At 40.2% G+C, this 26,676-nt stretch overlaps 1 protein-coding gene and 1 pseudogene across 1 annotated transcript; both read right to left on the bottom strand.

Moving 5' to 3' along the window:
- Nucleotides 1-8,304: 8,304 nt before the first annotated feature.
- On the bottom strand, nt 8,305-9,258 carry LOC102953150 (annotated as a pseudogene).
- An 11,610-nt stretch (nt 9,259-20,868) lies between these two features.
- Nucleotides 20,869-21,796, bottom strand: LOC102960294 (olfactory receptor 51I2-like). The gene is given in 2 exon segments (XM_015542092.2): nt 20,869-21,100; nt 21,102-21,796. Coding segments are annotated over 2 exon segments (927 nt in total).
- Between the last annotated feature and the right edge of the window lie 4,880 nt (nt 21,797-26,676).

The raw sequence follows: 26,676 nt of genomic DNA, 5'->3' as shown, positions 1-26,676 counted from the left end.
TTTGTTACTTTTCTTGTTTCTTGAGATAGACCTGGATTGTGATGTATTTTCCTCTTAGCACTGCCTTTGCTGCATCCCAAAGGGTTTGGACTGTAGTGTTTTCACTTTCATTTGCTTCCATATACTTTTTAAGTTCTTTTATTTCCTGGTTGACCCATTCATTCTTTAGTAGGATGTTCTTTAACCTCCATGTACTTGGAGGATTTCCAAATTTTTTCTTGTGGTTGATTTCAAATTTTGAAGCATTGTGATCTGCAAATATGCATGGTATGATCTCAATCCTTTTGTATTCTGCTTTGTGACCCAGTTTGCTATCGTTTTTGGAGAATGTTCCATGTGCAATCGAGAAGAATATGTGTTCTGTTGCTTTTGGATGAAAAGATCTGAATATATCTGTTAAGTCCATCTGGTCCAATGTGTCACTCAGAGCAATTGTTTCCTTACTGATTTTCTGCCTAGATGATCTCCTCTTTGTTGTAAGTGGAGTATTAAAGACCCCTACAATCACGGAATTGTTGTCTACACATTTATTTATGTTTGTGATTGATTGATTGATTCATATATTTGGGTATTCCACATCAGGGGCATGAACACTTACAGTTGTTAGCTCTTCTTGATGGATACACCCCTTAATTATGATATAATGACCTTCTTCATCTCTTGTTACAGTCTTTGTTTTGAAATCTAGTTTGTCTGATATAAGTATGGCTACTCTGCCTCTCTTTTGACATCCGTAGCATGGTAGATGGTCTCCATCCCTTCGCTTTCAATCTGTAAGTGTCCTCAGGTCTAAAATGAGTCTTGTGTAGGCAGCATATAGATGGATCTTGGTTTTTTATCCATTCTGATACGCTATGTCTTTTGACTGGGGAATTTAGTCCATTTACATTCAGAGTGATTATTGAAAGATACGGATTTAGTGTCATTGTGTTATCTGTAAGTTTTGTGCTTGTGGTGTTGTCCCTTGTCCTTTGTAGATTTTGCTGCTTTCCACTCACAGAATCCCCCTTTAGGATCTCCTCTAGATCTGGTTTAGTGGTCATGAACTCTAGTTTTTGTTTGTCTGGGAAAGCCTTTATCTCTCCTTCTATTCTAACTGACGGGCTTGCTGGATAAAAGTTTCTTAGCTGCATAGTTTTCCTATTCAGAGCATTGAATATTTCCTGCCACTGGCTTCTGGCCTGCCAAGTTTCAGTGGACAGGTTTGCTACTACCCTTATGTGTCTACCCTTGTATGACAAGGCCCATTTGTCCCTAGCTGCTTTCAGAATTCTTTCTTTATCTTTGTATTTTGCCAGATTCACTATGATATGTTGTGGCGTTGATCTGTTTTTCTTTATTCTGAACAGGTCCTGTTTGCTTCCCCAGATTAGGGAAGTTCTCCCATGTAATTTGTTCAAATAATCCTTTCTTTCTCTCTTCTGGAAATCCTAAGATACAAATATTATTTAATTTCATTGAATCACTTAGGTCTCTGATTCTTCCCTCTTGGTCTAGTAATTTCCTTTCTCTTCATCATTTTCCATAATTTTATCTTCTGTTTCACATATTCTCTCCTCTGTTTCGCCCATCTTTGCTGTCACTGAATCTAGTTTATTTTTCACCTCATTTACAGCTTGTCTTAATTCATCATGAAACTGTAAGGTTGACTCCATGGGGGGAAGAAAAAAGTAGGAGAGTAGAAAGATAAGGAAGAGAAAAGAGAAGAGGAGGAAATAAAATAAAAGAAAAAATAATAGCAATTAAAAAATAAACAGAAAAAAAAGAAAAACAACAAAAATAAAATTAAAAAAACAGACTAACATGCAAAATCTGAGAACAGTGGTCTGTTGGTGCCTTGGAGACAGTGGCTGTACTGGTTGGTGGAGAGCGAATGACTGGTTGTGTGAGTGTCAATCTCACCCCAGTAGATGAGCAGTTACTAGTCTCTGAGGGGCTTGGTTTGGCGTAAGTGGTCTGCCTCCCCTGGTAGGTCACTATCCGGTTCCCTGAAGCCCCACTGTGTTGATGTTGGGAAGAAAAAGGGTGACCCTCCCCCTCAATCTCTCCCCCTCAAAGTGTTCCAAACCGTGCTGTTCAAGCAGCCTTCCCAGAGCAGTGTGGGTGCTGGTGGGCTGGTTTGTCCCACTCCACAGTCTCCCTGAGATTCAAAATCCGTGTGTGAGAGGATCCCACACTGTGGACCAAAATAGCACCACTCCACCCAGCCAACAAAGGGCCTCTGCCTGGCACCTGCAGGGTCTTTTGTTCTTGGAGCATTGATAAACCCTCTTCTCATGGTACTTTATGGAGGTGATGGCTTTCTTTCAAGTGCACCTGTGAGAGTGTTACCCAGTCCGGGGTTGGCTCTCCTTCCCACGAGATGCACCCACATGCATTGGCCTCCGGTCTGGAGATAGTTCAGCCACCCTGAAATCTCTGATCTTCACCCCTAAGGCTGTTTGCAAAGTGGAAACTGTCTCTCTTTGTATTCTTTGTCTTCCAGACTGTGGTCTGGAGAGGTTTTTCTCTTATCCAAATATGATCCCACACTTCTACAGCCTCTCTTTCGTTTCTTCACCAAGGGGTACCCCCCACACTTCCGTGCCTACACCGCCACCTGCTTTATCTATCCCAATCCCTAAGCATGCACCTCTGAACCACCAAGCTGTTTCTGTAGGTGCCTAGAGAGGTTTCTGTTAGACTGTAGCCTGGATTCCTGGAATTCCAAGTGTTCTGATCTCATTACTGCTGAGTTTGAGGGAGGAGGGAAATTCTGGTATCCCTACTCCTCTGCCATGTTGACTCCTTCCCCTGAAGATGTTAATTGTTTTCATTGAAAAATGGACAGATTGATTTGCAATGCTTTTTCTCTTTGTTTTAATTTTAACATGTTCTCTTTCATTTTTACTTTTCCACTCTATGAATTTGAAGTGGCTAGGGGTATATTGGTTGTTTTGTACTTTTCCTCCTTGTAGTTTATTGTGTTTCTTGAATTTTTTGCTCATGTTTTATGTAAGTTTTGGAAAATATGTATATTATTATATCTTAATATTGTTTTTTCCCCAGGATACTCTCCTTCTAGGGCTCCAATTCCTTGTGTACTTGAGCTTTCCAGCAAATACCATATGTGTTTTAAGGTTTTTATTTATTTTGTTATACTTTATCCTTTCATGCTCCAGATACTCAACATTGTCTGTAGTCTGGATATGATCTGAATTACTTTCCTCCTGTTTTGGTTGTTTATTCCAATTGTGTCTAACATGATTAAATCCATCCATTCAGTCTTTAATGTCAGTTATATTTTAGTATTTCATTTTATTTTTAATAGTTTCCAATTTGTTGCTTAAATTCTATATTTTGCAATGTGAATTGTAGGCTATAGTAATCAAAATCATTTAAATATTTGTTTATTTATTTTGAGAGAGAAAGAGAGAGGGAGAGAGAGAGCACTATTAGTGTAGAGCCTGGTTGAGCTCAAACTCACAAACTGTGAGATCATGACCTGAGTTGAAATCAACAGTCAGACACTTAGTTGACTGAGCCACCCAGGCACCCCGGTAATAAAAATTATTTAAATGTTTGTGTATGCTGATTCCTAAAGCTGGATCATCTGTGGATCTAATCCTTTTGCTTTTTATCTTTTTTTTTCCTATTGACTTTTGTTCAATATCGTATTTTTCATTCCTGGTTAAATTTTAATGAACACCATCAAATTGTGAGCATAATTCAAGATGCTGGTTAATATCTTCCTGGAGAGAATATTTAGTTTTAGTTTTGATTTGAGTGATCAACCATACCAGTTTTTGGCTGAGGGGTTTTCCAGAATGTGGTACTTTCTAAGATAAAGCCAGGAAAGTCCTGGAAAAATTGAGTTGGTTGGTCACCTTAATTCTTACAGAGTAGTAAAATTAAGTGTGAGTTGACTTTAAAAACCTATGTTAGGCTAGTATATTTCTTTTTAAAAAATGTTTATTTATTTCAAGAGAAAGAGAAAGTATGTGTGAACAGGGGAGAAAGCAGAGAAAGAGAAATTGAGAGAGAGAGAGAGAGAGAGAGAGGAGAGAATCTTGAATCTTAAGCAGGCTCCATGCTCAGTGTGGACCATAATGTGGGGCTTGATCCCATGACCATGTGACCTGAGCCAAAACCAAGAGTTGGATGCTTAATGAACTGAGCCACTAGGGAGCCAACTAGGCTCCCCAGGCTAGTCTATTTGTAATTTTCCCTTACTCCAAGGTATAACATTTTGGAATCCAAATAAATCCTCAGGTATTTACCAGTCCCTTTTATCCATGGGGATCCTTGTGTTCCAATTTTTGTCCCTCTGCATTCCACCCCTTTGTGATTGCTATAAGCTTATCTGGTTTTATCAGCTATCACTTTTGAATTGGCAAATTTCTTAAGGGAGAGAATGGCATCAAATCAGTCTCACTTCTCTACGCTCCTTTTGTCTTTGGAATCTTGGCTTTTATATATCGTTGCATTGGATACTCTCTGAAGCCACTTACAAAATATTTCTCTAACTTTTATAACTGTTCTTGGCAGAAAGATTAATCTGAAACAAATGAACATGTACTTGATGAATGTGGAAATGCCCATAACATGTCATGAAATTTTCTCAAGGGTTCCGATTCATAATTTAGCTTCAGGTCTAGCTTAATATAATGACATGACATTATTTTGTCTGGTTTGCAAAATCAAGAATTAAGGTGGTTTCCAAAGGTCTAAATTTTAAGTTAGAATAGTGAATATAATGTCAGAATAAGATACAGCCAAATTTGATGCTTTCCTATTAGACTCTGCTTATTTTTCAACTGCATAGACACCCAGAGACTTCTAGACCCTTCACTGTGTGATTTTCTAGGATTTTGTCTGATCCTCAGGTTGTCCCTGAGACTGGGCCACAGGAAAATGAGTGAAAAAGACTGGAAAGAAAGGAGCTATAAATGGGGCATTATATATCTAGTCCTTTGTAGGATGGAGCTTTCTGAAAAGTATCCATTAAATTAGCCTTGATCTGAAAAACTCTATCTACATTTAGAATCTTACTGTCTTTGATAGCCTTAAGTATAGGAGTGATCATATTTAAGAAGTCTGAGGGTTCACCATGCCATCCCATAAAGAGAATGAAAGTGAGACCTAAGATTCTCATTTTATGTCAAGCCATCTGACAACTTGACCTCATCATTGCTTCTTGTGCCTTTCCAGCTATAGGATGTCTTTCCTCAGACACTCTAAAGATATCCCTTCTCCTCTTCTCTCTCAGGGAACTACCACTGTCTCACTTCTTTAGTAATCTATGGGATGGAGTTTCCTGTGGGTTTGCTGCTTGGTTTCTCTTGATAGTTCTGTCACAGTTGCCTGCAGAGTTCAATCACCCATCAGTGGGCTATGAATCTAGGGCATAGTTATAGGCAACTTACGATCTTGAGGTCAGAATCTATAGAAACATAGTGTCTGGAAACCTGGAGTTAGAGTCACAGAATTAACTTTTGCAAAAAAATCTTTGGCTGTTTTGGTACCACTGCAATGTAGTGCAATCAAACCATTTAAATTTATTTATTTATTTATTTATTACCCAATGTAATTAACATACAGTGTTGCATTAGGTCCAGGTGTACAATATAGTAATTCATCAATTATATACATTACTCAGCACTCATCATGACAAATGCATTCCTTAATCCTCTTCACCTATTTTACCCACCCACCCCCATCTCCCCTCTGGTAACCATCAGTTTGTTCTCTATTATTAAGAGTCTGTTTGATGGTTGGTCTCCTTTTTTCCCCTTTATTTGTTTGTTTCTTAAATTCCACATATGAATGAAATCATATGGTATTTGCCTTTCTCTGACTGGCTTATTTCACTTAGCGTTATACTGTCTATACTGTCTATCCATGTTTTTGTAAATGGCAAGATACCATTATTTTTATGGCTGAATAACATACCATTCTATGTGTGTGTGTATGTGTGTGTGTGTGTGTGTGTGTGTGTGTGTGTGTGTGTATCTTCTTTATCCATTCATTTATTGATGAACACTTAGGCTTCTTTCATAACTTGGCAATTGCAAATGATGTTGCAATAAATATAAGGGTGCATATAGCCCTTCAATTTGGTGTTTTTGTATTCTCTGGATAAATACCCAGTAGTGGAATTCCTGGATCATAGGGCAGTTCTTTTTTAATGTTTATTTATTTATTTTGAGAGAGAGAGAGAGAGAGAGAGAGAGAGAGAGAGCGCATATGCATGCATGCATGAGCTGGGTAGGGACACAGAGAGAGGGAGAGAGAGAATACCAAGCAGGCTCCATGCTCAGCGTGGAGTTGGACATGAGGTTTGATCTCACGACTGTGATATCATGGCCTGAGCCAAAATCAAGTCAGATGCTTAACTGACTGAGCCATGCAGGTGCCCCATAATTTTTTGACAACCTCCATACCGTCTTCCACTGTGGCTGCACCAGTTTGCATTTCCTCCAACAGTGCACAAGGGTTCCTTTTTCTCTACATATTAGCAATAGTAATCAGACAAGAAAAAGGCATATAAGCCATCCAGATTGGTAAAGAAGAAGTAAAACTTTCACTATTTGCAGATGACACAATATTATATATAGAAAACCCTAAAGACCCCACCAAAAAACTACTAGAAGTGATAAATGAATTCAGTAAGGCCATAGGATACAAAATCAATGTACAGAAATCTACTGCATTTCTATACACAAATGATAAATCAGCATAAAGAAAAATTAAGAAAGCAATCCCACTTACAATTGCACCAAAAATAATAAAATACCTAGGAATACTTAGAGGTGAAAGACCTGTACTCTGAAAACTATAAAACACTGACGAAAGAAATTGAAAATGCCACAAAGACATGGAAAGACATTCCATGCTGATGGATTGGAAGAAAAATATTGTTAAAATATCTATACTACCAAAAGCAATCTATGTATTTAATGTGATCCCTATTGAAATACCAACAGAATTTTTCATGGAACTAGTAACAAATAACCCTAACATTTGTATGGAACCACAAAAGACCCCAAATGGCCAAAGAAACCTTGAAAAAGAAAAACAATAGTAGAGCCATCGCAATTCCAGACTTCAAGTTATATTAAAAGGCTGTAGTGATCAAGACAGTATGGTACTGGCATAAAATTTTTAAAATTCATATTCAAAAGCTTTATTTGAATGTGGGAGTATTTGAGGTCTATTTTTTAATTGATTCTAAACATAGTTCCAGAAATTACAAAGAAGAGCAGAGACAGAAGTAGAAAAAAAATTATTTCTAAGCACCATGAAGAAAGGGAAATGTCTTTTTTTGGTCACCACTTTATCTCTAGGCTTAGATTTGTGTTTGATCCATTGCATGTGCTCAGTTATTGTTATTTGACTGACTACTAGGAAGGTCTGAGGAGACACAGTTCTTGCTTACTTGATCGTATGATTTATGGGCTTAATAGCTTACACTCTGGAGTTTAACCTAACTGGTTCCACTGCTAGCTCTTGGATGCATAGGTTTGAGCAAGATGCTCACTATAACCAAGCAGTGGTTTTTCATGTGAAAAAAAATTACATTAATAATATCTCATAGGGTTGTTCTGGGAAATTATTAAAATAATAAAGTATACATTTGCATCTCAAAAGTCTTAGCTCCTTTTCCTAAAAATATAGGTGTGAAATTTCTACATTATTTCAAATGTCTGCAAAGAAATAATCAACCAGACAAAAAAATTAATGTACATAAAAGGGATGCTTGCCTTTTTAAAAGATTCTGCATCCTAGGTGCAGATCTTCAGAATTTTACATAATGAACAGGATTCACAATCTTTGTCACTCTCAACTGGGAGCCTTGGTGAGTTGATCAAATACCAGTCAGAGCCAGTACTGGAAGCCTCCTTTAAGCTAGTTAATGTAGCCTCCTGCTATCAAGATCAAGTGCGAACAACTCAAGAGAATGCAATCCATTTCACATCCTCATTCCCTAGAACAGAGATCTCAATAGATTTCCCAGGACACCTTCCATCTCCTGATTACCTTTCCCTTGTGGGGAGAGTCATGCTTTCATTAGCAATCCTTCCTGCATTCCTGCTCCAGCTAGGCAAGGTAATGGAAAACCTCATGTAACACATTTAAAAAATAACATCAATCCTTTGTACTGTTCTGTCACACATAGTCCACCCCCACGGATACTCCAGTTTATTGCTAGATTATGTAGAACTTCTGTTAGATAACGTATTTTAAGATAACACCATTTGCATAACATGCAAGCTTGGACCACCTGGGATTATAGAAAAAAGTCCCTCCTACTTTGTCCTTTGTCTAAACTCTGGCTCTTTTCTCTGAGAACATTCGGACAATGCCACGATGGATCTCCTTGGTCTTAATGCTGTAGACAATGGGGTTGACAACAGGTGGGAAGAAGAGATAAGCATTGGCTATCATAGCATGCAGCCAAGGGGACACGTGGTGTCCAAAGCGGTGCACCATAGATAAGCCAATCATAGGCACATAGTAAGCGAGCACAGCACAGATATGTGAGCCACATGTGTTGAGTGCCTTCCTCCGCCCCTCCCCAGTGGTGATACTCAGTACAGTGTGGAGTATGAGCCCATAGGAGATGACAATAAGCAGTGAATCCAGCCCAAAAGTGGAGGTAACAATGAAAAGCCCATAGATATTGTTGATAGAAATGTCCCTGCAAGGTAGATGGATAAGGTTGGGGTGGAGGCAATAGGAATGGGAGAGGACGTTGTGGCCACAGAAGGGCAGGTGCCTTAACAGCATGGGCAATGGGGCCATGAGCATAATGCTTTTCAGCCCCATGACAGCTCCTGTGCCAAAGATACGGGGCAGGGTTAGAATGGCTGTATAGCGCAGTGGGCTATAGATGGCCACAAATCGGTCCACAGACATGGCCAGCAACACAGCTGACTCCATAATGGAGAACGAATGGATGAAAAACATCTGAAAAAGGCATACATCAAAACTAATCTCAGTGATGCCAAAAAGGAAGATGCCTAGCACCGTAGGCAGAGTAGATGCAGAGACGCCAACCTCAGCCAGTGCCAACATGGCAAGAAGGAGGTACATGGGCTGGTGTAGGGCAGTGTCTGTTCTGATGACATGAAGGATGGTGCCATTCCCAAGGAAGATGATAATGTACATCAGGCAGAAGGGGATGGATATCCAGAGGTGCTCTGCCTCCAGCCCTGGGATGCCAATCAGAATGAACGTTGTAGGTAAGAACTCCAAAGAGCTATTAGAGTTCTTCATGTTGAGATCTCATCCTGTGGGATCAGTGCTACCTTAAAAATTAGAAAAAAGCTAGTGAGGTCACATTATAATGGAGAAAGACCCCTGGACACTGAGGGAAGGGAAGAAGAAAACAAAGCTCACAGATTTAGGTTGCCAATGATCTCCTTCCTGAAAATTGACAGATGGCCACCGTCAGAAAATTCCCAGTATTAAAGGGGTTACAGTCTCCATCAGAGAAAAACTCGAGGCTGATAGAAAATTATCCCTCTAAATTGTACTTCCTCTTGGGACTGCTAAAGGAGAAACAACTGTCTTGTCTTGGTGTGGAGATGCCTGACCCTGGCTGCTAGTGAGACAAGCATGTGTGTGGAGGTGATCTCAGGGTAAGGTGTGGACTAATGTCAGGAAGTGGTGAACAAAGATATTTTTGATAAATATGGATATAAGGCAAAAAGCACAGTAAATAAAAACACCCAGAAATGCCTGTTGAATGAATATAGATACATGAATGATTGAGCTTCATAGCAAGGCTAAGAAGTGGCAGTGACCACAGCCTGGAGCAAATGATTCGAAAATTAACTAAAAAAGAATAGAATCTGGATCCGCACTGGGTTTAGATGTTCTGTGCTTTAAAACGACTAGGAAGCAACTTAAAGGATCATGTGTAAAGGTCAGAGTGAGGCAAGAACAAAGGCTGATGGATTTGTATGCAGACTTTAAAGCTCATGAAAATAGTCTGTCATGATAATATACAGATGGAAATAATTCTGTCACGATGATAGAAATAATCTCTTGACTCACAGTTCTTGAAGATGACCTACCTGATCCGTTGGACCTTCTTTCTGGCTCAGACACACCCATGATTCCACTGCAACAACAACCCAGGGAACCTAAACAGACTTTCAAGAAAGGTTCCTCTAGGCAGGGAAGGAAGGCAGCAAAGGGAAGGAGAAAACCACTTCCCTAAACTGGGTACATTTTAAGGTCAACATCATCTGGGATGGCACAGGAATCACAGTAGAGTCCTGGACTGACAGGACAGGAAGGACCTCTGGAAGTATTTTAAATTAATTTACCCGCCACTCACCCCTATGCATATACGTGTGCACATGCAGACACACACACACACACACACACACACACACACACACTTGCATTTGCACATATTTCCACACTTGCTGAAATCTTGTTTGCATCTTTCCTGATGAGAATTCTCTACTCAGCCATTGCTGAACTTAGAGGGACCTCACTCTTACATGCTGGTTATTCTTTAGTCCTTCTCTGCAGGCTAAGGTGATACCCAGTCAAGAAGCGACATGACTAAAAATTAAGATATAAATGAGTGACTTATTAAACTAATTTCATTAGCTTACAAAGGTGGTTAGCTATTACAAACACACCAGTTATACAGTATTCTGTGGGACAAGCACACACAGACATAGCCAACTTCATATAGATCCCATTAGACAACTGGATTTAGAACAAGTTTTTAAAATAAGAAATGGCAGGGGCTCCTGGGTGGCTTAGTCTGTTAAGCGTCTGACTTTGGCTGAGGTCATGAGCTCACAGTTCATGGGTTTGAGCTCCGCATCTGGCTCTGTACTGACAGCTCAGAGGCTGGATCCTGCTTCAGATTCTGTGTCTCCCTCTCTCTCTGCACCACCCCCTCACTTTCCTTCTCTCTCTCTTTCTCCCTCAAAAATTAACTAAAAAACATTAAAACATTTTTAAATAAGAAATTGCAAAGCAGCTCTTCTGAATCAAAAAGCAGAATAAATGGAAGAATTATGGCATTCAGCCTTTATAGGCTTGAGTCTCCACACATAATGCAACCAAGTCTTCCATTTTAAAGAGCCCTTTCTGGATGCACTCTATCATCTCTATCTTGGTTCCAGGTTTTATCTTCATTCCCAATTGTACCAATCCCATTGTTATTAACAAAGAAAAAGCCTTCCCAGTTGTTGTCAGAAACTACTATTTAGCTTACCCCTTCCACTCCTCAGCAGACTGCAGAGAGGATACACACGTATAAGCAACCAGCTCTCCTTCATGCTGAGCGCCACACAGGACCCTGGAGACACAGAGTCCTGGTCCTACTCTGAAAATCTCTGCACCTTTCAACCACGGGTCAAAGAACTCATTCTCTCCCACATATATGCAGGCTCAGTCATCACATACCCAAAGCGCCCTCTCTAATCTAGTTACAATTATGTTAAGTGCTACGAAAAAAGAAAAAGAAAGAAAGGTTGGTGGGGGAGGGGGGGAGGAGTTCAGGATACAGTGGGAGGGACCTAGAGGGAAAAATCTAACTTATTATAAAAATCAGGGAAAAGCTTTTCTTAGGAAGTGATGTTTCAGCTGAGACCTGAGGAATTAGAATTTTCCTGGGATAACTGGAAGGGTTGAGGGGATGTGATGCAGGAAACCGTGACTGTGGTGGCAGGTGCACAGGACTGTACTTTAACTAGGACTAAGAGAAAACACAGAGAGAAGGAAACCGTGGATGTGCCTAGGATGTTAAAATCATTGCTTGTTTTCATAAATTGTACTTTCATGAAAATATGAAAGGGAAAAATGAAACAAGAAAAGCCCATAGCCTATCTGCACACAGGATCCCTGTGCACCTGCCGTGGTCTGATGCGGGTGTCTCAGCAAGAATTAGCTTAGGAGAAACTGCAGAATTCTAAGCTAAAACTTCAGGTAGGGACATTCAGAGACAAGTCATTGACCTCAAGACATGATCACACTTGGCAGAATTCCCCACGGCTAAGGGACTTGGAGGACACTTCTGTTCCCCACTAGCTGTGGGGAACAGATGTTCTCCCTTCTCCTCCCAAAGCCCAACATGTCTTTCTTACCTTCTCAAAGGACCAAAGTTGGTCCGCCTCAGGGTTGAGCGGCTGTTTATCATGCCTGTGGCCTCACTGTGCCCTTGGTCCCATGGCTCCCTATTTCTAGTTGATGCCACCCTGGTGACCTGATATAAGAAGGCACAAATCTCGAGGGACACCTGCAAGCAGGTTCTTTACTCTCCTGTTATCTTCAGTCTTCTCTTTCCATTCTGTCTGTATGTCTGTCTTTATCCCTTTTGCTTCTTTGCATCCTTTTGTCTTTGACCTCCAAAGTTTCCCCAGCCAAGCAAGGCCTGGATCTCTTTCAAAATGATCTTAAAAAGGCAACGATACCTCTCAGTTTCAGATTCATGTGACAAGAATAGTTCAGGTTTGAGGAGGAAAGGGTTTTTTTTTTTTTTTACTCCAAATCCATTGTAATAGGACACAATAAGTCAGCAGAGAGAGGAGAATATGGTACAGTAAATACTACATTCTTGGGAGTGGACAGAAATGGAGGTGAATTCTATGCACAGGGCAACCTACTGAAGCTTCATGAAGCTCTTTTCTTTATTTTTAAAAATAGAAATGTTAATACTCACCCCAGAGTGGGTCTGAGTATTGAATGTGAGCCTTTAGCAACCAATGACTGTCAGCATGCCCATGCTTTCTGCCTCCTCTCTCAGGAATCTTCAGAAGGGATCATTGAAATTCAGATCATCCTCAAATATCTATTAATAATTATCTTTCCTGATGGAGAGGGACTTGGTTCTCTGAGGAGCAAGTGCCCAGGTAATTTTGTCACCCTTTCTCAGTGTCCAGGGACCCTTAAGGGAAACAAGCAGTGTCATAGAGTCAGTACCTATTTTAAATGAACATAAGAATAATAATAATAAACATCTACTGCACGAATAAAATAATTGATATATGTAATTTGTGTACAGAAATGTCTGGCTTATAAAAAGTGCACCCTTATAAAAGGGTTAGCTATTTTTATAACAATTGTAACAATTATTTATATAACACTTTATAGGACAGTTGTATCCTGGAGAAGTAATATATCAATCTACTATGATCATCAGCTATCACTTTTATAAACATGCAGATAACAAGTAAGGAGCAGGGCACAGAGTTGATGGTAACCATAAAACATCAGCAGTGTTTAATAAAAGGAGATGACGGAATCCAGGGGGTTAAGCTCTTGTGAGAAAAGGTTTCAGGTTGGGTTGGGGGCAGGGGAAGGGGAGATTAATCATAAAACGGGGGTGAATAAGGCTTACCAGCCTGCCAGGACTGGAGAGAGCTGGCAGAGAGTGGGCATTTCCAGACCCAGTTGTAAAGAGGATTTAAAATTGCTGAAATAATGAGTTTTGGTTATTTATTTGTAAATGGCTTGTTCATTGGCTAATTTTCTGACCAACAAGAAAAAAAAAAAAAAGATTTGGCTTGAAAATCCACCATGACCCATTTTTATAGGACTTTTAAAAGTTGTTTGTAGAATATACTTTTTGTGTTGCTGGTTTAACAAGAGAGGAGTTTTGTGTAACTAGTGTGGAAATGCACTGATATGTGGGTAGATTAGATGCAGATATATATGAAGTCGGTAGTGAACTGAGAGACTTGGAGAAGATGGAGGGACTGAGTGAGACATTGCCTTACTAAAGTCAAGTAAATCTAGTGTTGAACAAGAAACCGAGGGAGTTTGGGAGATCAGAAAACAGGCTAGTAGAGATTCAGGAGACGGCCGTGGGGTGACCAGACAAAGCAGAACTGAATTAAACACATTGGAACTGAAGAAGAGAAGTTGAGATAGAAGTTCACTGCATGACACCTGTGGACACTGAGTTGAACTTCGGATGTCGGTATATTTTCCCCCAGATGTTAATGCCCGTTTCAAACATTTAGCAAAAATTATGTGTAAAGGAGACTGTCGTTTTCCATTATACATTGAGATTGAGAGTGGCGCCTGGGTGGCTCAGTTGGTTAAGTGCCTGACTCGGTTTCAGCTCAGGTCATGATCTCAGTTCACGAGCTCAGCCCCTGAGTAGGGCTCTGTGCTGACAGTGTGGAGCCTGCTTGGGATTCTCTCTCTCTCTCTCTCTCTCTCTCTCTCTCTCTCTCTCTCTCTCTGCTCTTGCCTGGTTCTCTCTCTCAAAATGAATAAATAAACAAAAAAAATTGATATTGGGTTCTAGGAGAACTTTGGTCAAACTTCCCTTTAGAAATCCAGCACCCTTAACACTCATTATACCTTTAAGGATCCCCTCTCTCTCAGCAATATATGAAAATTAGAGTTGGTATTTATTTACTATTTTTCTCAATTAAGTTGTACTAAGGACACCTCACACCTTTCTCAGAAAGACACATTTCATATTCTTGCCACTAATGGGATGGGAAATATTTGCAACGTTTCCATGAGAAATATTTGTCCACAATTTTTTTTTTCAGTTTTTGCAGCAATTTTTATATAAAACTCTTGCTGAGGTGAGTATATTTTAGGTGAGGCATTGTGCATTGTGATGGAATTATGTTTTTTTTAATTAAAAAAAATTTAATGTTTATTTATTTTTGAGAGAGAGAAAAAGAGACGGAGTGCCAGGAAAGGTAGGAGGGCAGAGAGAGAGGGAGACACAGAATTTGAAGCAGGCTCCAGGATCTGAGCTGTCAGCACAAAGCCAGACATGGGGCTCGAACCCACGAACCTTGAGATCATGACCTGAGCTGAAGTTGGACTGAGCCACCCAGGCATCCCGAAATGGAATTATGTTTTAAAAAATGGAGACTGTAATTTTCTGCTATCAAAAAAACAGGAATTATATAACTTATATTTCAAATAAGGCTAAGAATATTGGAGTATCAGACATAGTATACTTTTGGAACTCCACATTTCCTAAAAAGTTTTCCCATAATAAATTTAAACTAGCAAAATCCTAATACTCCACATAGGTAAACACACACTACATACATTTAATTTACTCTATTACAAATGAATTTGTGCTGTTCAACAAATGAAAATGTTGTTCATCGGAACAACAGCGAGAGACCTCATTTATCTTAAAAAGGGAAATCAGGCTTAAAATTTCCCTTAAAAAGGGAAATCAAGACCAATAGGCTTGATGTGTGACAGATCAAAGCAAGCAGGCAACAAACCTAAACAGAAACAAATAAAAAAAAACAGCCCGCAATGTTAATGTCTAGCTGTGTGATATTTTTTTTCAGGTTTAGTAGACTCTTTCTGCACATGAAGAACTGAAGTTTTCTTACTGTATACTAGAACTCTGTATTAGTATACATTTCCCTCAGGTTCTTAAAACACCTGAAACTTATTTTGACAAGTTGCTGACATTTTCCATGAGTGTTTCTTCTGACCTAAAATATGCCTTAAATGCCCACAAATTTAAGTTTGTTCTCAGAAGCAGAGGAACTTGTCTTTCCAACCCAGGTCAATAAAACAATAAAGTTATCACATAGATGTGAGCACCGTCCACCATCTCTGCATCAGCAGAATTATAAAAGGGATGGGAACAGCTCATTCCCATCTTCTTTAAAGCAGGTGTTTGGGGCACCTGCATGGTTCAGTTGGCTAAGCATCCAAGTCTTGGTTTTGGCTCAGGTCATGATCTCACTCTGCCTGGGGTCAGGTCCGGGTCAGGCAGAGCCTGCTTGGGGATTCTCTCTCTCCTTCTCTCTCTGCGCCCCCCCCCCCCCCGATGGTGCACATTCTCATGTGCTCTCTCTCTCTCTCTCTCAAAATAAATAAATTTTAAAAATAAATTAAAAAAAAAGCAGATGTTCAGATGTGGGCCAGACTCTCCTGTTTGTTGCTAAAATGTGAAGGGTGTAGGTCTGCTTGTACCTACTGGGGAAAAACACAACATTTATAAGTAGAGGGTTAGAGATAAAACAATTTCACAATTCTCTTTACTGGAAAATTAAGTAGACAATAAAGAAACAGGACAAAAGCAACCATTTAAATGTTTTCTAGGGCTCCTGGTAAACACAAATTTCCATTTACTAAAAATTTAAATTATACATTAAGCATAGCTTAAGTGGCAGTCCCCCTCAATTCTCAGCAGACACATAATGCACCCTGATAATTACCTCTTTGTAACAGAGTAAATGCACCTGGTTTCAGTCTGAATAGTTTTATGGATATGTCTTGCAGTGAGAAAAAGAATATGCAATGCTTTTTTGGAACGCTGGCTTCTTGGATGATGAACAGAAAAGCTCAATTCCACATCTTCACCCATGACCACTTCTAAAACCAGTCCTGATTCAAAGACAAAAGCAAATCCTAGACTCTTTCTAATAGTTAAATTTGAGCAAGTTTTAATAGTGAGTCTGATCAGTGTTACAAGAAGGCATTTCTCTTGTTTTGTGTACCCTTACAAAACACAAAATGTTCTTTCTTTAATAACCTAAATATCTTCGCACGACAGTTTATCTTTTACTTTCCAGGAAGATAAAATGTGAATAGCATGTAGAAAAAGCTTCCGTCACAGTTAGCAACTAATTTTCCCCAATCCTTAATATCCAATATGAGTGCTAATTTTTAAGTTTATTTTGAGGGAGAGAGAGCACGAGCAGAGGAGGGACAGAGAGAGGGTGAGAGAGAGAATCCCAAGCAGGCTCCACACCATCAGCGCAGAGCACACTTGGTGCTCAAATCCTCGAACCATGAGATCATGACCTGAGCTGAAACCAAAAGTCAGACACCAACTTACGCCACTCAGGTGCCCCGAGTATTAATTTTTAAATAAAAGTTGAATACAAATATGTAAAAGGTCTGAAGCAATTTCAGGAATATGGAAAGCTTAAAGTAATATAGTAGGTTGGGAAAATATCTTGATCTCAGTGAGTGGCAAAATGTTCAGGATCATGAACTTGAATTTAAACAGGGCACGTTCAGTGCAAATGAGGTGAAGAGGTTTACAGTGTACAACAAACAGAAAAGTCTCTAGATCTGGAGTGCTCTCTTCCAGTACCTCGACAAATGGCTCAGGTGAGATCTCTGTACATTCATTGAGATAAGAATATTTTGCAAGGCAGGTATATGACTGGATACTTGAGACGAGTAAGAGGCATAGAATTATCACTGAGTTATGAGCCACTAATCAGAACATCTTCAGTGTAGAAGGTGATACAGGAAGATTGTAGGTTGTGGAAAGGAAAGGGATACACAATTTTTACTCCTAGTCTTCTGTGAATCTCCCTATTCTGGGCAGGGAGGAACACATTAACATCATGAAATCCGAACCTGCATTCCAGGGTGTCTGAGACCAAGAAAAAAGCCACAGTGTGAGCGGTCATCAGATTCCGTCCCCCAGGGGGCGACACTATTGCAGGGAGAGATGGAAGAGAGAATGATGACTAGGTAGAATGGATATATTTACAAAGGGGGAAAAAAGTACAATTATGAGCAGCATAGAGATATTCTCATGAGAAAAAGAACCTATATGCATGGAAGCTTGTAAAAATAGTTTTTATAAAACCTATAAGAAAAAAGGAACCCATATTCAAACCTGAATTAGTCTTCATTACATTTTGAGGCAGATTACTAAGGTGTTCAAGGATGAGGAATTTTAGGGGCGCCTGGGTGGCTCAGTCCATTAAGCGTCCAACTTCAGCTCAGGTCATGATCTCATGGCTCATGGGTTTGAACGCCGCATCAGTCTCTGTGCTGACAGCTTGGAGCCTGGAACCTGCTTCAGATTCTGTGTCTCCCTCTCTCTCTCTGCCCCTCCCCTGCTCACATTCTGTCTCTCACTCTCTATCAAAAATAAATATAAAAAAATGTAAGGATGAGGAATTTTAAACCATAGATACATGTATACTTGAATTCAAATCTCTTTTCATGACCCATCATCCCTTGTATATTGTGAACAACCTACTTTAGAGAGTTGTGTCGATTTGTGAAATATATTGCAAGATATAACTTTGATAACACCCTCACACATCCCCTTTCTATTTTCAAATTTCCTTTCAAATGTACTCTTATATACCATATCTGAAATATCACCATAGATTTTCTTTTTTTTTTTATTTATTTTTTAAAAATTTTAGTTAGTTAACATATAGTATATCAATGGTTTCAGGAGTAGAATTCAGTGATTCATCACTTACATATAACACCCAGTGTTCATCCAAACAAGTGCCCTCCTTAATGCCCATCACCCATTTAGCCCATCCCCACCCACCCACATCCCTCCATCAACCCTCAGTTTAGTCTCTATTGTAAAGAGACTTTTATGGTTTGTTTCCCTCTCTCTTTTATTTCCCCTTCCTATATGTTCATCTATTTTGTTTCTTAAATTCCACATATGAGTGAAATCTCATGGTATTTGTCTTTCTCTGACTGGCTTAGCATAATACACTTTAGCTCCATCCATGTCATTGCAAATGGCAAGATTTCATATTTTTCGATCACTGAGTAATATTCTGTAGATTCTCTATACATGATAGATTAAAACATGTGCATTTCCCCCAAAGTCTCCCAGATGTTACTAGGAATGTTTAACTTAAGTACACATACTGGGACTGAGAGTAAATTTTGCATTAAGACCAGAAAAGTTTTACTGAGAAGTTAAAGGGCTTAATATTTGCAGGAGCATATTCTTCTGACTTCAGAAAGAGATTCTGAAAAAGTAAGAGAGGGAGAAAAATTGTAGTCGATACAGAAACAGAGGAGAGAGAAAGACTAATGCGTATACAATGTCATCAAATGAGGTTTTTGCACATAGAAAAAAAGGGGTGATATTAATATAAAGGTCAAGGAAATGTATGTAGACCTGTATTCATTCATTCATTCATTCATTCAATAATTAATTTGTTCATTTACGAAACATTTATTGAGGAGCTAGTATATTCCAAGCACGAGAGGGACCACAGTGCGTAGTGTATGGTGTGAATGAAAAGACATTGTCCTGCCTTACCAAACTTAAAATGTACCAGACATCAAAAAAATTACAATAGTACAAAGATAACTACTTGGTTACAGTTGTGATGTGTTGTATGAGACAAACAACAAGAAGGAAATGTGCAGTTAGAATTCATGATGGGATTCTCATATGGGGGACAAGTCGTCTTGTGAGGGGGAGAGAGACATGCCCACGTACAATAGATTCTTCCAGTGAGGTTTTATCAGAGGGAATTAGTGTTATTCCCCAAAGTCAATTAAGTCAATATTCCTCAAGAACCGTACAGACTCCTGATTTACGAAACTGTTGCTTCTGGGATTATTCTCAACTGTAGGATTTTGTTCTTAGTACCTAGTTTGTGTCTAATTGCCCCAAGGTTTGAACAGGTTACACTTAAATATATATATATATGTATATATATATATATATATATATATATATACACACTTAAATATATGTATATATATATACATAGTTATGTACATTTTTGTAATGAAGTGTTGAATGTATTATTCTTTTTTTTAATGTTTGTTTACTTTTGAGAGAGAGAGAGACAGAGAGAGAGCAGGGGAGGGGCAGAGAGAGAGGGAGTCACAGAATCTGAAATGGGGTCCAGGCTTTCAGCTGTCAGCACAGAGCCTGAAGAGTGGCTCAAAACCATGAACCGTGAAATCATGACCTGAGTCTAAGTCAGACACTTAACCAATTGAGCCACCCAGGAGTCCCATGAATGTATTATTCTTAATTTTAAAAAACAATATAGATGAAGGAAGAATTCTTTTTGTTCTTCTCTTCAGCATTACAGACCCCTCCAAAAGAAGCTATTACTGTTATCAGTTTAGCATATATTTAAACACTAAGTGATATTTTTATATGATTAAATTGTTTTATAAAAAGCATTATCAAATGTGTGTGTGTGTGTGTGTGTGTGTGTGTGTGTGTGTGTGAGTATCTCTTGCTTAAGCCTCGTGAGTACCTATCAACCTAGATCTTGTTTTAAATTTTATTTTTACATTTTATTTTTTTGAGAGACAGAGAGAGACAGAGCATGAGCAGAGGAGAGGGAGACACAAACTCTGAAGCAGGCTCCAGGTTCTGACCTGTCAGCACAGAGCCTGATGTATGGCTCGAACCCATGAATATAAGATCATGACCTGAGCCAAAGTCAGATGTTGAACCAAATGAGCCACCCAGGTGTCCCCTGGGTCCTTTTTCTAAACCATAGAATACTCCACAGTATGACCACATCCTAACTCATTTAACTATTTACCCATTGACAGCCAGTTCATTTTTCTTTTATTATTTTATCTCAAACATAGCTGAAATGAAAATTCTCATTCACATCTCAGTGTTCATAAAAAAGCATCAGAGTATAAAACTAGGGCCGTGCTAAGAATTGGAATTTCTGGGTTAAGAGTAGGTACATTTTTTTAAAAAATGTTTTTTAATGTTTATTTTTGAGAGAGATAGAGCATGAGTGGGGGGAGGGGCAGGGAGATAGAGGGAGACACAGAAACTGAAACAGGCTCCAGGCTCTGAGCTGTCAGCACAGAGCCCAAGGCAGGGCTCAAACCCATGAACCGTGAGATTATGACCTGAGCCAAAGTCGGTTGCTTAACTGACTGAGCCACCCAGGCACCCCAAGAGTAGGTACATTTTATGTTGACACAACCAAAAGAGCTGACAAAATACTATACAATACTGATTTACATTATGATGTCTTGTATATGAAATGTGGGTTCTCAAATTCATCAACATGCAGCCTTGTCAAGCTTTCTAACTTTGATAAGGTGAGGAGCACTCTGTGCTTCACTGGACCACCTTTGGTGATGAAAATGACTGGCTGGCAGGTAACCATCTCATCGGCCCCACATCCTGTATTATTTCCTTTGAAGAATGAGTTGGATTAGTCCCTGGCGAATCTGCTTTGTCTTAACACTGTAGATGATGGGGTTGAGCACAGGAGGCACCAGAAGATAGACATTGGCCAAGAGTAGACGGACAGCAGGTGCAGCGTGCTTCCTGAAGCGGTGCACCAGAGCCACGCTGATCATGGGCACGCAGTACACAAGCACCGCACACATATGTGAAACACATGTGTTGAGGGCCTTCTGTCTCCCCAGAGGTAATGCCCAGCACAGTGTAGAGGATCAACACATAAGAGAGGATGATGAGCAGTAAGTCCAGCCCAAAAGTGGAAATAATGCAGAGCCCCAGGATGCTGTTGGGACGTGTATCGCCACAGGGCAGCTGGATTAGATCTAAGTGAAGGCAGTAGGAGAGGGAGAGGACATTGTGGCCACAGAAGGGCACACGCTTCAGGAGGAAGGGCAGTGGGGACATGAGCATCACACTCTTTAATCCAAGTGCAGCACCAGTACCAGCAATAAGGGGCCCTGTCAGGATGGCGGTGTACCTCAGTGGGTTGTAGATGGCCAGAAAGAGGTCCACCAACATGGCCAGCAGAACTCCTGACTCCATGATGGAAAATGAATGTATGGAGAACATCTGCAACAGGCAGGCTTCAAAGCAGATCTCATTGGCACCAAAAAGGAAGATGCTCAACACAGTGGGCAGTGTAGAAGTAGAGACACCAAGCTCTGCAAAGGCCAGCATAGCTAGGAAAAGGTACATCGGCTGGTGCAGAATGGTGTTTTTCCTGATCACTGCCAGGATCGGGCTATTGCCCATAAGGGCCACCAGGTATATGGAGCAGAATGGGAAGAAAAACCAAGGGTGCAGGGCCTCCAGACCAGGGAGGCCAGTCAGCAGGAAATATTTGGGAATGAATTGACTGCTGTTGAACATTTTCCTATGTCTGGAGTCCAGGGACTTTGACCAAGGCAGGTGCCAGAGATACAACCTGGGGTGAGACACATAAAGGTTATTGGAGATTGGGAACCTGAGATTTCCTCTGCCTTGTAGGATCTTCCAACTCATGTCTCTCCTCCCATTCATGACCAGTACCTTTTGGTCTTCGATGATAAACAAAAATGTGGAGTCATGCTTGCAAATAGGTATAGCTCCAGAATAAGGGAATCTGGTAGAGTATTTTAACATCATATTTAAAACTGATCCATAGTGGGTTCACTGAGTATATTTGATGGGAACTGAATGTTTTCCATGTCTCCATCAAGAGAGGGTATTGTGTAGTTTTAAAAAGACATCATCAGAAGGACACTAACACAATGAAAGCTGTAATCTACCAGACATTCTATAAATTCCCTGTTAGAAGATGTTGGATTTTAAGGAGCCAATGGGGATGGGGGTTAATAAAATTACTTCAATGTTGGCATAAAATCGATCAAGAGATACAGCTACTAAATGCCCATCTCTGCTACTCCAAGTAGCATCGAAGACTGCTCTTCACTGGAGACACAGACTTATCTAGTTTTACTGGATAAAACATCTCTAAATTGGGCTCAGTTCTCTATGTTCCTTCTTCAACCTCCCGGATGATCCCTTTGGCTCTTATAAACAGTAGGAGAAAGCACAGAAAAAGTCAGTGTTTTTAAGGTTAATGAAAAGAACCCACTGGAATTTCTATTAATGGAAAGAAGCATTCTGCCCATTGGATAATTCCCATCCCATTGTCAATCCACACATGACAGCATGGTTAATCAATACTTACTATGTCAATGGAAACGACGGGCAGTAGTCCTGGAGCATGGTCCCTTCAGATCATATTTCTGAAACTGCACATATAAAAATAAAAATATTTATCCATGATGGCCCACCTCAATAGTGCTGATATCTTCTGAAACCCTGTCTGGGAAGGCAACATGCATCTCTTTACACTATCCAAAAGATGTATCTGTTGAGAGAGGCAGAGACCTCTACATACCAAGAAGAGGTATCTATGAGAAGACTTCTGACCTCAGGATGAAATATCAGTTTAAAATCTATGTGTTAGAAAGAAAAATGAGAGAGGAAGAAAATGATATCTCTCTCATCAAGTATAGAAACCCAGATCTTATTCCCCACTGGAAGCAAACGCAAAAACATGACATGGGGAGAAATATATAGGCAAAGAGGAAGTTAGAGATACTGAGTGGTGGGATATGGTTGAGTCTGTAAGCCATGTTTTTAAATTCCTGATTTCTACTTTCAAGTGAGCTCTATGTTTAAATATGTAAAATGGAAACAGTCATACACTAGATAAAAAAATTAAGGGGACTAAACATAATAATGTATATAAAAGAGTCTTATAAAGTACCCAGTAATCATCAGCTATAGGAAAGTAATATTGGCCATTGTGGAGGACATTGGCTCTTCAGTGAAGACCCATGGCTTCTCTCTGAGGGCTAGACTTCAGTGATGACATAAGGTGTTCCTTGATCAGGAACCTTTTATGCTGCTGCTACTCTGAGCCTGACCGCTTTTCTAATTAGTATATTGTCTCTTTCATCTTGACCTTCCATTCCTCAATTCCGCATATTAACAGTCTAAGTCATTTACTTCCTTTTATAGTGCATAAGATTCTGATACGTTTTTAGCAGTCCCTTGGATTACTTAGAGTTCAGTATTCACTTAAAATTGTGCACCTTATTTATTGCTCCCAGTTTGTTCCTGTTATGTATTTTGGAATTTCGGAGCAGTGTGCATAAAAGATAGGGTTGCAGACTATGGAATCAGATTGCCTTGGTGGGAATCCTGACTCAGTCATGAGCCGAGGGGCTCTCCATTCCCTATCTGTAAAGCAGAGAATCACTATAATATGTAGCCACAGGCTTGTTTGAAGCTTAAACAAATGAACCTGTATGGAGCAGTTAGCATACAATACACTTACAGTAATTGTTACTTTGCAGGTGAAATGATAATAATCGTGTCAATGAAAGTCAGGCTTTTAATTTTTATATAATCATTTTTCACTCAGACCTTTCTCTCTCCATCTTTATGGATAATATTCTTTTTCTTTTCTTTTTATTTGCAATTAAGCAATTTCTTAATTGCCTAAGATTTTCTAGATTGAAGAAATCAACTTTGTATCTTTATGCCAGCCTTTTTACATTGAGTCATTATAGGTGTCTGGAATGCCTCGGAGACATCATTTACTCCTTCTTCCTTATCCATCAGGGACACTGCATGTCACCCATATTTTAAAAGCCTGCTGCTTTCCACAAGTACCTGTGAGCATTAAAAACAAACAAACAGGGGTGCCTGGGTGGCTCAGTCAGTTAAGCACCTGACTTTGGCTCAGGTCACGATCTCGAGGCTCATGAGTTCAAGCTCCATGTAGGCCTCTGTGCTGACAGCTCAGACCCTGGAGCCTGCTTTGAATTCTGTGTCTCACCACCCCCCCCTCCGGCTCTGCCCCTCCCCTGCTCATGCTCTGTGTCTCTCTATCTCTCAGTAATAAATAAACGTTAACAAAATTCAAAAAAACAAACAATGTTTGCCTGAGAAGTGAGCCCCTGTGTAGAACTGCCAGTACGGAGTATCACCCACCACCTCAAAGGAAGCCCATGAAGCCTGAGAGAGAATATGCCTGTGTGTGGTACTGGCTGTGGGAAGGGAGAGTGGTCTGAGGTCCAGCCTACACTTTGGGTTTGTCGTCTTCATTGTCTGTTGGCCAGTGTATTAATTTTGGAGACACCAAGAAAAAAAGGGAAAGAACCTGATTCTAAAATGCATGGGATCCCCCTGGCACTTCAAAATGGTCTGGTGGAGAGGGAGTCAGTGGCATCTGAACATCATCCATCGGTGTGAATTAGTAAGAGGAACAGTGATTTTTGCTGCCCAGCTACTGTTGAGGATGAAAGGAAAAGTCTTCGTATCCCGTACGTTCATCCTCTTTGAATGGCATGCTTCTTAGTGCTGATAAAACTCCAGTGAGACCTAGCTTCTTGACTTGACTGGTCTGTAAATCCTGACATACCCTAACATGTCTTTTCCCTCCTGGTAATTCCTGTGCTTTTTTTTTTTTTTTTTTTTGTTCTGTTTTGTTTTTGTTACAGTTTACTTTCCATGACTGTTTTTCCTTTCTTAAGCACTTCAGCATTTAGTACAACTAAAAATCACATTTTAGAACAAATACAACCTGCACCGCTGTTGTATAACATCTGTCTCAGATGTCAGTCCTGGGATGTCTTCCTTATGTCAGGCATGTGGTTAATCACTTTCTGCACCAGCACCTCTCTCCTCTAGCACTCAGTCCCATATATTGCTGTTTAGTTGTTTGTTAGTCTTCCAAGGAACACTTAGGGCCTGTATTTTGAGCATGTCCCCAGGGCTTTATAAAAGGGAAAGGATAAAGGGAGGGAGGGAACAGGAAAGAAGGTGCATGTTGATGTATGGTGATATATTCTTGGCTGGGAGCTTAGGGCAGGAAGTGGTGGAAGAACTTTGTCTTCTTCTATCGAATGAGAGTCTCTCTGTAATATCCTGTTACTTCATTGTAGATGAAGAGCTGTTATTATAGGAGGTCTGAGGTCCATGCTGATGAGTGAGGTGTGTGGGTTGAGTGGGAAATATGAGGACAGGCTAAAGCAGGTCTTATCCTGAGAATACTCAAAATGACCCACTCTTATATATTTTACAGCTTGAGAGAGTGAGAAGTTGGCATTTCAAGTGACTTGCCAAGTCATGCTGGCAAAACTGCAGTGAAAGAGGAGAGTGAGGAAGCCTGGACAAAAGCCACACAAGGAAGCCGGTGATAAATGGGTTGGGCATGGGGATGAGTCAGCCAGAAGAGGGTGAAGGACTGTGAAAACCACAGGTCATCAAGGAGCTAGGGTTGAGAGGGACCAGGCCCCACAGGTTATGTGGCTGCCTGCATGGGACGGAGGGGACAAGGACCATTGGTGTGGAAAGTGAAAGAGAGGAGGGTAAATGGCCCTAAGCAACAAAGATTTAAAAAGAGGATTAAATATCTAGTTTAAAAAGATTGGATTTGGAGACAAAATGGCCGTTTCCCTGTCCCAGATTTCCTGAATTAACAGAGAGGAGTTGAGTAAAACAGACTCAAGTGTTTCTCTGCCATAGTGAGGGTTTCTGGATAAAAGTCTGCATCCTTCCCGGAGGGCAGGGGTCTTTCATGGCAGGAGGAAAGGGGAACAGAAAGCCTGTACTGGAAAGGAGATGCATCTCAGAAAGAAGACCCCGGGTTCAGATCACCTGAACAGATTTCCCATTCTCCTGATCCCACAGGCTGGACTTCAGGCCAACCCCGTTCCTCTCCTACAAAAACCCACCTGCCCTTCAAGGTGGCAGGTCTCAGGCCAGATCTCCACCTCACTACCTGGAAACAGGGCTGACTGGCCTTCTTCTTTATCATGACTTCAGAATTAGCCTTCTCCTTCCCCCAGTTTCGCCAGTCAGTCCCCTGCTGGACACAGGTAAACCAGCCTCAGAATGTGCTGCCTCCAGGCCTACAGAAGTAATTAAGCCAAGAGCAGAGGATCCCAGGGGATGCTGTCTGGGGAACCTTAAGTCAAACTCTGAGAAAATATAGAACAAGATGATGCATGCATGTGTGGATGTGTAAACATACACGTCCATGTGAGCATTCTTTTATGTGCATTTGCGAGTGTGTAAATTTATGTAAATGTGCATATGAACACATGCCTGTGTGTGCATATGTGTGTAGATGTATGCGTAACCATGCTGCTTGTTTAAGAATTTTGTTTGCAAGTTTGCATGAATCTATGAGCATGTGTCCACAAATATAATTGAATGTATATTCACGT

The sequence above is a fragment of the Panthera tigris genome, chromosome D1 (genome assembly GCF_018350195.1).
Source record: "Panthera tigris isolate Pti1 chromosome D1, P.tigris_Pti1_mat1.1, whole genome shotgun sequence".
NCBI lineage: Eukaryota > Metazoa > Chordata > Mammalia > Carnivora > Felidae > Panthera > Panthera tigris.
This window is presented reverse-complemented; position numbering and strand designations above follow the sequence as displayed.